Source organism: Diplotaxodon limnothrissa, linkage group LG8, assembly GCF_057381915.1.
Source record: "Diplotaxodon limnothrissa isolate DT_005_m linkage group LG8, D_limnothrissa_male_GT1.1, whole genome shotgun sequence".
Lineage (NCBI taxonomy): Eukaryota > Metazoa > Chordata > Actinopteri > Cichliformes > Cichlidae > Diplotaxodon > Diplotaxodon limnothrissa.
Window position 1 is genome coordinate 10212708 of NC_140603.1, and position 14309 is coordinate 10227016.

The following is a 14309-nucleotide window of genomic DNA, read 5'->3' on the forward strand; positions in this document are numbered from 1 at the left end:
ATTGCAAAGGAATTCTAGATATGAACGTTTTATGGCTTTGTTTCAGTTTCTAAAAGAAACTCATTTGTATGAATGGATATATATATCCTGTAGTATTTATTTATTTTATTTATTTTCCGATTATTTGATATGAGCGAATTCCGGCCCACACTCCAAGCCAGTTGGTGGCGGTAATGCACCACATCGTTGTTTGCCAACTGCCAAAAAACGACAAAGAAGAAGAAGAACCAGCTGCAGCAGCAGAAGAAGAAGAAAAAGAAAGAGAAGCGTTTTACCTACGTAAATCGAAGATGGCTAAACATCATCCAGATTTGATCTTCTGTCGAAAACAAGCTGGTGTTGGTAAGTTTGGACTCATTTTACGTTTCAGTATTCGGCACAGTGGATTTTGCTGCAGTCTGGAAGTCCCTTGTTGTTGTTTTGTAGGTCATAGCGTTAGCATCCATGCTAACATGGCGTGGATTTCATTGAAAATGTGTTAGCCTGGAAGTGTCTGCAGGTCTGTGGGCTCTGGTGGCTAGAAGGGTATCGTAACTAGAAGAAAGTGGGGTTTGTTTTTTGTGTGAATTCCTGTCACATTGACTGACTTTGTTTCGTTTCTATCCCGCAGCAATCGGGAGACTCTGCGAGAAATGTAAGTGTTTTATCTGTGAGGAATATCTGGAACAACTAACGGCATGTATTTTAAACTAGTGTTAAAGTCTGTTTATGTCATATTTTTGTTTAATTTATTTAACTTCAAGTTTAATCACCTAATTGTATTTTTATAACCACGTTCATAACAATCAGTATTTAATCTGTGTGGGGTTTTTTTTTTTATTACACCAGTAATATTTACTTTTTTAATGTATGTTAATTATTTTTTTTGATATAAAAGAAAAGACAAAACAGACACAAAAACAATCCCCCCCCCAAAACAAAAAAACCAATAAAACAAAACAGACAACACAACAACAAGGGCAAAAACACACATATAATGCAAAAGATTACACTGCAACAACAAAAATACTACTTCAACACTGACAATAAACAGAAATAAAACGCTATGGTGGTAGACTGAATTATTTGCGATTGATCAAAGAGAGCTTTGTTTTAATACATGATCTAAAAATGGCTGCCACACAACAAAGAAATTACTAAGATTGTCCGCTAATGTGTTCCTAATCCTCTCCATGTGCAGTAGAGCAGTCAGTTCTATTAGCCACATTTTGAATTGAGGTACAATATCCGACTTCCAGAGAGTCAAGATAATTTTCTTAGCAATTACTATTCCGAACAAAACTGTAGTTTGTGCAGCAGAGCTGAGGTGTAAAAGGGAAGAGGAAGATCCAAACAATGCCGTTATTGAGTCCGGATCTAATGTGCAATTGTAGATATCAGAAAAACATTTAAAAATGTCCAACCAATAGTTATGCAGTTTGGGGCAAGTCCAAAATAAATGAGTGAGAGCCTTCTCCAAGTTTACAACGATCACATATCGGACTGATAGAAGGAAAAATCCTATGCAGTTTAGTTTTTGAGTAATGAAGTCTGAGAATTACTTTGAATTGAATTAACTGATGCCTTGCATTTATAGAGCAAGAATGAATCTTACTCAGACTCCTCTCCCACACCTCATCTCCAATTTGCAAACCAAGCTCCTCCTCCCATGCCATCTTCAAAAAGTCATATTTAAAATTTAAATACTCTGAAAAAGCTTTCACAAAACCAGAAACCAACTTTTTAGAATCCGGGGAGCTCAGAAGGAGTGTAAAAATTGACCCCTCTCCCGGAAGAGATGGAAAATTAAGAAACTATGTTCGTCAGAGTATTCTTATCTGTAAATAATGAAAAAAATGTGACGCAGGGCGAGAGAACTTGTTCTGCAACTGAGTAAATGATGCAAATTGCCTGTCAATATATAAGTCTTTGAGAGTAATAATACCTTTCTGTGTCCAGACCTCAAAAGAGGCGACTAAACATGAGGGTGGAAATGCATGATTACAATATATTGGTGTATGGATCGAAGTGTCTGGTAGAGCACAACCTTTTTTGATCTGACTAAAGATTTTAACGCAGTTCGAAACTATAAAATGATTGACCTTGGTTCGCTGATTAGAGGACGAAGAAAGAAGAGCAGGGAGGGAACTATTCTCAACCCCACCACTCTCTATGACCACCCAGGGGGTGTATCGGCAGACATGACCTTTTTGCTTTTGAAAATAAGTCAGAGTATAGATGTTAATCTCTAGTTTTAATCATTGATTTTATTGCTGTTGTTTTATTTGTAAACTCTACAGTCAACATAGTCACTATATCTGTAAATTCCTATTGTCTCAGCTATTTAGTCCAAAAAACCCCAAAATGCACAAACAAGTCTAAACTCAAATTCCTCCGGTGTAAGTTTAAACCTTTCTTCTTCCTCTCTTCTCTGTCCAGGTGATGGAAAGTGTGTCATCTGTGATTCCTACGTCAGACCCTGCACACTGGTGCGTATTTGCGATGAGTGTAACTACGGCTCCTATCAGGGGCGCTGCGTCATATGTGGGGGGCCTGGTGTGTCCGACGCCTACTACTGCAAAGAATGCACCATCCAGGAGAAAGATGTGAGTTTCCCGCTCCTCTCTTCACTTTGACACCGGATACTGAAGCAGCAAAATATCCAAGAGACTTGTTCTTTAAGATAAAAAATGTCTTTCTCTTCTCTCTCCAGCGAGATGGATGTCCTAAGATTGTAAACCTGGGCAGCTCCAAAACAGATCTGTTCTATGAACGAAAGAAGTACGGCTTCAAGAAGAGGTGAACGCGACCACGACGACCCAGTGCAACGTTTAGTCTTTCAGATTTTCTTTAAAACTCACAAAAAAACTTTTGTTTGATTTGTCAATAAAACTCAATTTTGTACTTTTTTTCTATGACTGCTTTGTTAGCGTTCAAGGTTTTTAAATAATCAGTGAACACGTCACAAAAATGGGCAATTAAAGAGCTGGAAAGACCTGAGCTGTTACCATTAATGGTATAAATACTCCCACTTTCTGTGGACCGCTGAACACAGGGGGCAAGAGCCAAAATGAAATAACATTTTCATTGTAAAAAAATATCGTTTTTCTTTTTTGTTTTTTTTTTTAAAACGTAAATCTGTTTTTAGTAATCATTTAAAAAGGTACAGATGGGTGGCGAATAAAAGAAACCCCCTTTGACCCTTGACCCCTTTCAGTGAGGGGCTTCAGTCTCTCTTATATTGTGGTTTGGGTCCATGTACAGCTGAGGAGTATTAGTTACCTTACACGAAAGCAATGATTGCGATGATTTCCTGTTTCTTATACTCTGATTATGCGTGCATACATGAAACTCCACTAAACACATCTGGTTAAAAAAAAAAAAAACTTTATAGGAAACGCCACAAAATTTAAATGGTAAATGGCCTGTATTTATATAGCGCTTTTCTAGTCCCTAAGGACCCCAAAGCGCTTTACATATCCAGTCATCCACACATTCACACACTGGTGATGGCAAGCTACATTGTAGCCACAGCCACCCTGGGGCGCACTGACAGAGGCGAGGCTGCCGGACACTGGCGCCACCGAGCCCTCTGACCACCACCAGTAGGCAACGGGTGAAGTGTCTTGCCCAAGGACACAACGACCGAGACTGTCCGAGCCGGGGCTCGAACCAGCAACCTTCCGATTACAAGGCGAACTCCCAACTCTTGAGCCACGATCGCCCCATAAAGAGTCGCTGAAACTAATACAAGATGTCAAGCCTGTTAAAAACCAAATAAGAACATATATCTATTTTTTAACAATGGTGATCAGCTCTTCGGTAGAATTAAATTTTATTCATACAGCGCCAAATCACAACAACAGTTGCCCTATAGTGTAAGGTAAACTCTGTACAATAGCCCCAGCCATCAGATGACCCCATATGAGCTAGCACTTAGCAACAGTGGCAAGAAAAAACTCCCTTTTAACAGAAAACCTCCAGTTTCAGCTGTGGGTGAGGGAAGGAAAAAAGACAAAGGAATCAATCTGACATATTGCAGTAATATGTGAGATACTGAACATGTTTACTGACATTTCCTGTAGTTTCTCTCAGCAGCACCACCTGGGTTGCTTTAGGACGGGGTGGGAAATCCAGGCCTCAAGGGCCGGTGTCCTGCAGGTTTTAGATGTGTCCTTGATCCAACACAGCTGATTTTAATGGCTAAACTACCTCCTCAGCATGTCCTCGAAGTTCTCCAGAGGCCTGGTAATGAACTAATCATTGGATTTAAATGTGTTAACCCAGGGTAATATCTAAAACCTGCAGGACACCAACCCTTGAGGCCTGGAGTTCCCGACCCCTGTTTTAGAACATCCACCTCCTCAAACTACTCTGAGATAAGCAGATTAGTTAGAGGCTCAGTGCGTCACAATTTCAACAATAGCTTTAAATCTGTCAAGAATCAGAATAGTCATTTTCATTCACTCAAATCCATTGATGACCAAAAAAGTCCAGTGAACTAATGTGCCCCCTGTTCCTGAGGTATGGCCTTAAATAACATCAAGAAAACTTGATTTTAATTATTTGATCTTAAGAAAATTGTGTGAACCCTTATAATTTATACAAAGTTGTGGTTTATGAGGTCCAGATGATTCTCGGGTTCAAGTAAACGTTTGTACCAAAGTTGAAAGTTGTCCTTCCAGGTTTTCCTCAGATCCTGCAGTCATGACAATAAGATGGCATAAAAAGAAACAAGAGACTCAAGGAGTTCGGTCTACAAGGCTTTAATCTTACATAATGTAAATACAAGACAAAAGCTTGCCACACTCAAAGATGTTTCTTTACAAAGATGTAACCAGAAAGGTTTAAAAAAAACAAAACAAAAAAAAACCCACACAACAAAGTTAGCTAAATGACCTGTTCCTGAGAAGCTGCAACAACCATTGCAACAAAAAAAAAAAAAAAAAAAAAAAAAGCTTGGAGTGAAACAATTTTCTGTTAAAGAGGTCTGGAATATTTACACAAAAATCCTACTTGTAGTTGTACTTCACAAAAATGCACACGCCCACTCATTAAGAGGAAGCTGTTTTTTAAAAAATGGAAAAAAAAAAAAAAAATTGTAAAGAACACAATGTTCACTTTTATTTAGGTTACAAAGTGAGAACAGTTATAGATGTGGAAGCCCTGCAGCGAAAGAGAAATAAACCGCTTTCCCTTTTTTGTCAAAAGTGGACAGCAGAGTAACCGGCGGGTAAGTCACAGCTGTAGTTTGGATGCAAAGTTAACTGTACACTGGCAGACTGCTCGCTGCATTGAAATGGCTTTAGACGTAGAAAACACTCAAAGGGTTTAAAGAGGCGTCCCACAACAGTCTGTGTTACCGAGACTGAAGAGACACTGTGCGTTTCGACAGAAAACCTGTAATACGGAAGCAGGTGTAAATGGTAAATAAAGATTCTTCAAAAAACTCAAATAGCACTGTATGTATGGTCTATGATGCTAAATACATTTTAATGTATTACATTAGCCTGAGTTATTTACAGTGCATGCATCAGTAGACTCTACACAGACACTTCTGAAGTGTTGCTGACAGAAAATGGACGAGTCCACATCGACAACCCGCAGAGAGGCAACAACTCTGTGAGGGACACAGCACGAGGGCGACAAGCACAGAAACAGGGAGGACTAAGCGTTTATGTACAGCTCTGAGCCGCCGCTAGTAGAAAGCTCATACATGAAGAAAAGTGAACATGGCTGCTTTTTTTTGGTTTGTTTTTTCCTGCCAAGTCACAGAAATCCCCTGAAGAAGCTTTTAGGTTATTGGAAATGTCACAGTCAAAAAAAGAAGTCTTTGTGGGTAAAGAAAAGCCCAACTCTTTGCACAATCTCTTATATTATGATATAAAACTACTATGAAAACTGCTGGAAGCAACCTGCAAACCCCAATAGGGAAGCCATGTAGCCTAAACCATTACATGTGCCACCTAAAAAACAAAACCAAACCTACTGTATGTAGAAATCAAAGCCCGAACATCACAAACAATCTCATCTCAGCATCAGTCGTACAAAACATGATAAAAAAATGACACCTCAGAAGCGAGGTGCACCAAAGAAGCACTTGAATATCCTCACACACCCCTCTCACTTGCACAGATGCTAAATATAATAATAATGATTTTAAAAAATTTGATATCTTAACATGCTATAACATCTCGCTGGCAGCATCGGCCCTCACACATGCTCGTCTGTTCTTCATCCTCTTCTTCCATGTAACAACCAAAGGATTTATTTATTCATTAGGAAAAATAAATGAATAAATCAACTGTTGTCTATTCGTCATCTGGCACCGCTCTTAAAAGAGAAGAGAACAAGGATGAATCACAATGGAAGGAAGGGGGGAGAAGAGAGGCCAGTATTAAGCAATGTTTCCATCAGCAACTGGCAGCTCTGAAGGCTGGTGTGTGGGACTACCAAGAAGTTATTGTAAAGTAGAATATCCAACATGAAGGCTGAGTGAGGCTTTAGGCTCCTCTCCCTTTACCTTCTTAGGTACCACATGGAAGGAAAGCCTCTGCTGTTTTACTCATTCTCACGTTATTGTGACTCAAATGAAAGCAGGTTTGTTCACCAAATACACTCACAATTATTCAAATCAAACCCCCTGACGGACTTTCATCACAGTGTAGGCTATACAGGGGTCTCATTCTCCCCTCTTCCTCCCCCTCTCTTACAGCTAAGGCCATCCCTCTCTTCAGCGGTACGGTAGGTTTGTATCCGGTCACATGGCAAAAGATCAGGTCTTAAAAATATCTATCTTTCTAAATATTGACACTGTTCGGTTTGCATGTCCTTTTGTGTATTTCGCATGTGTGTTTTCCTCGTCCCTTACAGTGGTCCGTATTTGTTTTCATATCGCCCCACAACGTTCTTGTAGCGGCCGCATTCCTTCCGCAGCTCGGCCACCTCCGTCCGCAGCGCCGTGTTCTCACGCTCCAGGAACGCAGCTCGGACAGTGATCTGGTTCTCCTTCAGCCTGCGGGCGTCGCGGGAACGTTTAGCCGCCACATTGTTCTTCTTCCTCCTCTGCCAGTATTTCTCATCCTGGGGGAGCAAAACAGAAAAGAAACAGCTTGCTTACTGTGTGTTCTTTATTCTAATCAACGCACTTCAGCCTGAATCTCACCCATGTTTGCCTAATCCTGCAAATATGGCTGACAGCCAAGCTCCTTTGTCCCTGTAAACAAAACCAGCATTCTTCTCGAGGAGCAGGAAGCAGGGAAAAAACTGATTTCAAGATTATAACATCGCTGAGTCATGGTGAGTCGCAGAACTCAACAGCAGATCCTTTTTCAAACCTCCAACACTGATGAAATTCCAAACCGCACAAAGATAAATAGAAAGTTTGTTTGTTTGTTTTTTTTTAAAAACATTTCCTGTTTATTTCAGGCAGTGACTGTAAATGTTTTCTAGCGTTCCCGCCTTCAAAAATAAATGACATTTTTAAAAACAAGCTCACATGCCTCCCACTTTCATTTTTATCAGTTATTAACAGTAATCCCAAATTACCCCGATACATGCAAGTTTAGAGCGTGTATATTAGACACAGCATTGAATGAAGCGATGAGTGAATGATTAGAAAGTTGACATATAATTGCCAGTCTATTGGCATCAGCAATGTTTCTAGTGTGATTATACAACCCTACATGTTTGAGCTCCAACTGTCTTCCTGTTTTACCGATTTGCCACGAGGCACATAAACACAATGAAGCAGCCTGCTAGACTGAAAGCGCATTTTTTTGTGGTCTTCCTCATCCAGTTGCCAGCATACCTTCTGTTCGTCGGGTACAAACACCTTCCTGGCCTTCTTAATCATAGGCTGTGGCTTGAGATCATCTTCAGAGAACTTGTGTTTGCGCGGGTCAAACAGTTCGCCCCCGGGCACACTCGACAGGACCAAATCTGTAGGATCTGGCTCGTAGTTGACCTCAACCTCAATTTCTTCAGGGATGATGGGCTCAGGAGTCACCCTGTCCTCGTCAGTGGTCACCTCTGAGCACACAGATAAGAAACAAAAACAGAAATATGAGACACCAACTGTAAAGTCTGCCATCTCCAGTATGCGGCTGCACCAGCTTCTATTTCTGCTGTCCCGCCAGAATAGTTACCACCCACAGCTTGTTTCAGGATTAGGTGACATTGTTAGATCACACCATATCCTGTTTCGCTAACATAGTGACACAACCAAATATGAAATATAAGCATGCATTATTACCTCTATTTAGGACAATTCCAGCAGGGATTTTATACTTCTTATACAATTATACTTATCTACAAACTCTGTATTTTTATCCTTAGATTTTGTCAGAGTAGCTTTGCATGAATCACAGTTCAAACTAAGCCTTATCTTCTGTAAGCAACTTCCTTCTGGCCCCCATAAACACTCTGCTCTCTCTGACATCATACAGGGCCAAGAGGAGCCTCACCTGTAACAACATCACAGGTGATGTCAGAATCACTCTTTGTGATGATCACCACTTCCTCCTGACTCTTGTCCAGCTCCTGAATGGGCAGCAGAGTCAATGGAGACACTAGCTTGGTGATCTTTGTCCGTGCAGAGGACGTAGCCTTTTGGTTCTCCGTCTTCATGGCGTCTCCTTCTGGCGTGCCCTTGTGACGTGGTGACGTGGGAATGCCATTCTCCATGAGGAACTCCTCCAGGTCCATGTACTCCAGGTGGAAGCTCTCACCATCATAGGGGATGGTTTTCTTCCAGATAGCTGGGGTCAGAGCGGCCGAAGGACCCATGTCACTCCCTCCTCCACCCAGGTCACCGGTGTCTCCAAGACACAGCTTTTCCTCGTCGGTGTCTGAAACAGGAAAGATACACATGAATATACACAGAGACACACACATATGGAGTTTTCACAAATATTATATTATATATATTTTGCTTTGACATAGAAAACATGGCTTTATAATGTATTCAGTGCTGAGAAAGAAGATTTTTTTTCTTCTCTCTGTTTCTACCCCAAACTATCCAGTGTGTTACAGTAAAATCTCCTCGCCCTCCCACTATCATCTGTCACTGTTCTGTAGAAAACTATTTTAAGTACCCTGACACCACTACATCCAGTATACAGTACAACAGCAGCAACAGTGAACGCCATTTAAGATGACTATGATTCAGTTATGCGGTTTTTAAACTGAAGGACTCATATCCACAGTAAACACACAGTGAGGGGGAAAAACAACCAGGCCGAGAATGTTATCACGCTTATTTAAGTTCTTATTCACTTAAAACCAGGTTTTATCATCAAAATATTACTTTGTTTTAACCGGAGAAAGAGTGCCTCCTGTCAACAACAGCAAAATAATTGCATTTAAACTCAGGGGCGTGTCTAGAAAAGTCTGGATGCTGAGCAGAATCGGACCCAGGAGAAAAGAGGAGGCCTTTCTAGGGTACATAGCGACTGCAGCTAGCGCTGCAAAATTAATATGCCCTCAGAGGTGTTAGCACACGCAGCGCCAACCGTATACAGGCTGCTACACTGTTATGATAAGAAGACTGTTTTAATTATTATTTTTATTATTCGCCAGCCTCTTTATTCGGGTGAACTCGTTTTAGAGCCGACATCCGCCTCTTCCTCTTCGTCAGCTCTGCGCTTACCGTCGTCTCCGTCCAGTATATTCGGCGGAGGCATTTCCATTATTTTCTTCAAAACCAGCGGGAATGAACTCGGGGCCCCAGCGGCAGTCTCCACCGTGACGAGAAGTGGCTCTCCAGACATTTTTATAATTCTTTTTTATTGTCTCTTTATTATTCAAAGTTCACCGCGGAGCAAGTGCAAAAAAAAAAGATGCAAACACGGCGGGTTAGCTCGTTAGCTTGATAACGCCAGCTCCTCAGCCCGCTGAACCGCCGTCACAGACTGCTTCAAAATCCACTGAATCCACTCAAACGAATTTTATTTATAGCATCCACTAGAGCTTCTCTAACCCACTTCCTCGGTAACCGTGACAGTCGAAAGGTTTGTTTTTTTGTTTTTTAGAACAAACCGCGCCTCCTTGTGAAAAAACCTCCTGTTGGCTTTGTGTTGATTGGCCGGCTGAGTCTGACCTCATGAATATTAATATTACAGCGCGAGGGGGCGTGTTCCTGAAAACTATCTGCGCTCTCATTGGTTGACCGAGTTATATACATGTTCACCTAAATAAGATATAAAAAAAACTATTGCAACACGTATTTTAACCGAGTTTTTTCCCACCCTTATTCGGTTATTTAGCTTTCTTTCCAGTTCTTTTAATGTTATACGATCACATAAACACAGACAGCGAGGGTTTATAGCACGTTTTCTAAATTTACGAACAGGCAATAACTATAACCATCTAACCCAAATAAGATATTAATCAGAAATACTTGAAGATTATATTAATTGATATACTCTGACAGAAAAACCAAAAAGAAGAAAAAACTGCACAAAAAGTGGGACAAAAAGCTCGGATCATGTCCTGACTAGCAAAGCCTGCCCAGCTCACATGCAAACACATGTGCAGGTGCCGCTCTTACATATCGCCCGGTTTTGTCCAATGACGCCGCGATGTGTCTCTGTGGCTCACACGCAGGCGTGAGCAAGAAGGGCGGCGCTGCAGTGCCAAAGTATTATTGGGCTGAGGAGCAGCACCTTGAGGTTTAGTTGGTGTGGGCTATGCTGCTGCAGCTAAGCAGAAGACCAAGGGGCAAAGATGTGCATGTCTGTGCTGTACCGCAGAAAGCTTAATCACGATCGTGGTCGCTGATAATTGTCCCACATCGCCTTTAAGCATACAGTAAACATTTTTTTTTACTCCTGGTGAAAAAAGTGGTGGTAAAAAATAAATAAATAAACAATAATCTGAATGATGTGGAAATTGAAGCAAATCATATCCTGCGGAGAAAGAAAGAGGATTTTTAAAATCTACATCCTGTTTTCTTATGCAAAAAGGCATTTAAATAGACACATGTTATTGCCCTCCAAAGTGTGCACTAACATGAAGCATTCAGTAAGGCAACCTATGAAAGGCAGCTACATGCATGCTTTCCTCACACAAGGCACAGTTTTATTGTCTTTAGTGGGGGAGGGAGTTTTTCTCCGTGTTTGTGTCACAGCGATAAAAACAAATACAATCCCCCAAGGTCATCTGCTATAGGTGGTCACACTGAACTTTGTCCCACTTATTATATATGCCACTTAACCACAATGATAAACTATTAGCTGCATTAACAAGTAGAACTAAAATCTTGTCTGTGCAAAATTAGGGAAACAAATTAGGAAAGTATCTGTTTGTGGTCTGTACAGCTCCATGTGATTTTAGACTACGGTCCAAAATAATAAGTGTGTGTAGAGAGTTTGCATTGGAGGTGCTGGACAAGACCCTATAAGAAACTAGTTTATTTGACCTTCATGTCATGTCCTCACATGTAGACAACTCCTACAACTTCCTAATCTAAAACATACCCCAGCTAAGAGTGGGAGAGAATAAAAGCATCTTTGCAGTCCTCGCGTCAAAATCTTTGGCTTTGGAGCAACACACACCAAGACGAATGTGAGATCTGATCCATCCTGGTCATTTGCGTCTGTCTCATGGTACACACGGGTTCTATTTATGATCAGTATGTACGACAGGCAGTGCACGCCTGAACGTTATTATATATGTCATCATAAAATTTCTACGTCCATATAATGATCTGTTTTATACTGACCCTTAGTGCAGTCCTTCATCATCCTCGCTCTGCCCCTCTGGTCATGTTAAATATTAGAATACACTATTGTAACAGTGTATATAGGACAGAAAGTTTGACAAGAATAAAAGGCCCAGCTAAAAGTTTGAGGATTTCAAAAATATAGCAATAAACCAAGGCTCAATTAATTTACACACAGCATCAATAATGCCTGTGCATAAACCAAAACGCTCTCTTTCGGTCTTTCAACACTTGGCGGAAGAATTTTCGAGCATGAAAGACATCAAAATTTTACTGGTAAGTCACACGTGAGTTTACAAAGAAGAAAAAGAAAAAACGTGAGCTGACCGAGCATGCTGCCTGACATGAAAGCAGTAAATCACCATCAAAGGTATTTTAAAGAAGGAACACAGCCCCTCTAGCAAGGAACAGCTGGTGAGTGGCTCATTCCCTGACCTCGATGGTGGGGAGGATTTAGTCTCTGATCAAAACTAAAGGTGGAAAATATGGAGCTCCTGAATCTCTCTAATGAAAGGTGCTCTGACTTGAGCTGCATTAAACTACTTAATTGGACACAGAGCAGCAGAGTACTCTCGCCTGCTGTAAATTTACCACTTGCTCTCTCATGGTCTGCAAAGACCGAACACCATTTTCTTCTACTTATACAGTTCAGGGAGCTTGAGGTGGGGCTGCAGACCATCTCAGTTGTCACAGGACAACAGGCAGACTCCTTGACAACCATTCACGCCACATTCATTACCTATGGACAAGTTAGAGTCAACTGTCAACTAACTATTGATTCATCATGCTGCATAAAGGGGCAGTTCACCCAAAAATTACATTTTAAAGCACTTGGAGCCTGAACCTAATCTAACTTCTCTCCTACAACAACAAGTCAAACATACTGTGCAGCAAAGCAACAACAACAACAACAAAAGGACTGCTTTTGCTTCACGAGTCATGTTAGTACTGTGATGGCCCCATTTAAAAACTCAGCCTGAGTGACTACTGTGCAGTCCTGTTAAATGGGGCAGATTTAGTCTCAATTTGAAGATATTATATCTCTGTGATCACTTACACGGAATGAAAACAGAGTCATTGCGTCGACCTCAAACGCCACCCACGCTGAGATTGTTGTGTTTGTGTTAAACACAAAACCAAAACGGTCAGCCTAAATTATATGAGGCATCATCTCCCAAGCAGGCTCACTTAAAGGGGCCACAGTGGTCTCACACACCTGCATGTTTCAGCAGTCACATACCAAACATGCTTTCCTGACTGAGACGTTGTCAAAGTGCAATTGTGCAGCAACAAAACCACCACAGGTCACAGAGGATCAGTGGGTGTTAGATACTGATCTGATTTGCAGGTCGATCTGAGTCTGCTTACTGGAGCTTTCAGCCAAAAGAGGCGGTGTTACTAATCCGTTACAACCACGAATGACAGCATTTTTATTAGCCTGCAACGCGATGATCATTAAAAACAGCAGGTGATCTTATTTTAGGGTGTTTAGCTTTATCAACATATCTCCTCTTTCACACTAAGCGGTCTTTACCACCGCAATGAAAGGATCAGTACCTGCTTTGTATGTGTTAGAGTATCGTTTTTTAAATTATAAGTGTCTATTTAGTAATTTAGTCCACGTTTTCTGTTAAATTCCTCCAACTTTTAGCTTCTAAATCCAGCCAAGGAGAAGCTCCTTGCTGTCTCATGTGGCTCAGCTGACGAGGATTACGCAACAAACACACAGTTTGCGCAAAAGTTCCCGAATTTCCTCAAAATCAGTTTGTCGCTTCAGATAAACGATCTACGTGGTAAATCTGTCTCTTAATTTTCGGAATTTTAACTTAACCAGAGCTACGTTTGGCTGTCACTTACCATTGTCGTCAAAGTTTGGAAGAGCGAACGGATGCTCAAGAAGAGCCCTGAAAATCTCTGGGATTTCAGTGGTCATGTTTTCTCCTGTGAAAGTGCACAATCCTGGAGGCCCGGGCAGTGCTTGAACGGGTGTGAGCGCTCCCGAAAAACGTCGGGAAATATTAGAACTTAGGCAGGTCTCACACTCTGAACTCGGCCGAAATTACTTAACGCGGCCCGCCCACTCCAGCTCAGCGCAGCCAATCGGCAGCGAGCATTCCCACGCAATCGACGGAAAGAACGCCCATTGGCCATACCTTATGCTAATCACAGCGCTGCCAGCCAATCCTGGGCCGCACCTGTGTTAGCGAAAGTTTAAAAAAAAAAAAAAAAAACGTGACCCATAGCGACCCGTTACGTTATAAGTCGGGTACAACTGGTTTTAACCCCTACATGCTCCCCACGAGTGAAGAGACTTCAGTACGATTTGAGTTCGGTGGGGTTTTTTTTGTTTTTTTTAAACATGGCGTATATTATCATAGAGTAACTCGCTTAGGGTCACCGTGTGGGGGACTTAGGAGCAAGCATGAGGCTAAATTTAAGCTAGCCCGCATTTACGTTCCAGTTATATGTCTGGAATAGCAATTATGTAAAGTATAGGCCTTGTAATGCTCGTCTATACACACGTTTTACACCAACTAAGACAGAAACAGTCCAATGGGTGTCAAATAAAGCTCCAGGGGCACGCCTCAGACCCCAGTGTGGCCCGCTG

The 14309-nt window shown here is 41.4% G+C and overlaps 2 protein-coding genes across 3 annotated transcripts; one reads left to right on the top strand and one right to left on the bottom strand.

Annotated features, from left to right (window-relative positions):
* Window positions 1-257: 257 nt before the first annotated feature.
* On the top strand, window positions 258-2799 carry phf5a (PHD finger protein 5A). The gene is made up of 4 exons (XM_085360442.1): window positions 258-342; window positions 611-634; window positions 2419-2585; window positions 2693-2799. The coding sequence occupies exons 1-4, from the start codon at window positions 291-293 to the stop codon at window positions 2780-2782; spliced, it is 333 nt and encodes a 110-aa protein (XP_085216568.1). The 5' UTR covers window positions 258-290; the 3' UTR covers window positions 2783-2799.
* A 2120-nt stretch (window positions 2800-4919) lies between these two features.
* On the bottom strand, window positions 4920-13743 carry tefa (TEF transcription factor, PAR bZIP family member a). Of its 2 annotated transcripts, none has more exons than XM_085361242.1 (5): window positions 13559-13743; window positions 8445-8828; window positions 7790-8010; window positions 6851-7062; window positions 4920-6312 (listed from the first exon to the last, which is right to left on the bottom strand). In XM_085361242.1, the coding sequence occupies exons 1-5, from the start codon at window positions 13632-13634 to the stop codon at window positions 6291-6293; spliced, it is 915 nt and encodes a 304-aa protein (XP_085217368.1). In that variant the 5' UTR covers window positions 13635-13743; the 3' UTR covers window positions 4920-6290. The 2 variants fall into 2 exon arrangements, with proteins under 2 accessions (XP_085217368.1, XP_085217367.1); XM_085361241.1 differs by lacking the exon at window positions 13559-13743 and adding an exon at window positions 9629-10265.
* Window positions 13744-14309: the final 566 nt, after the last annotated feature.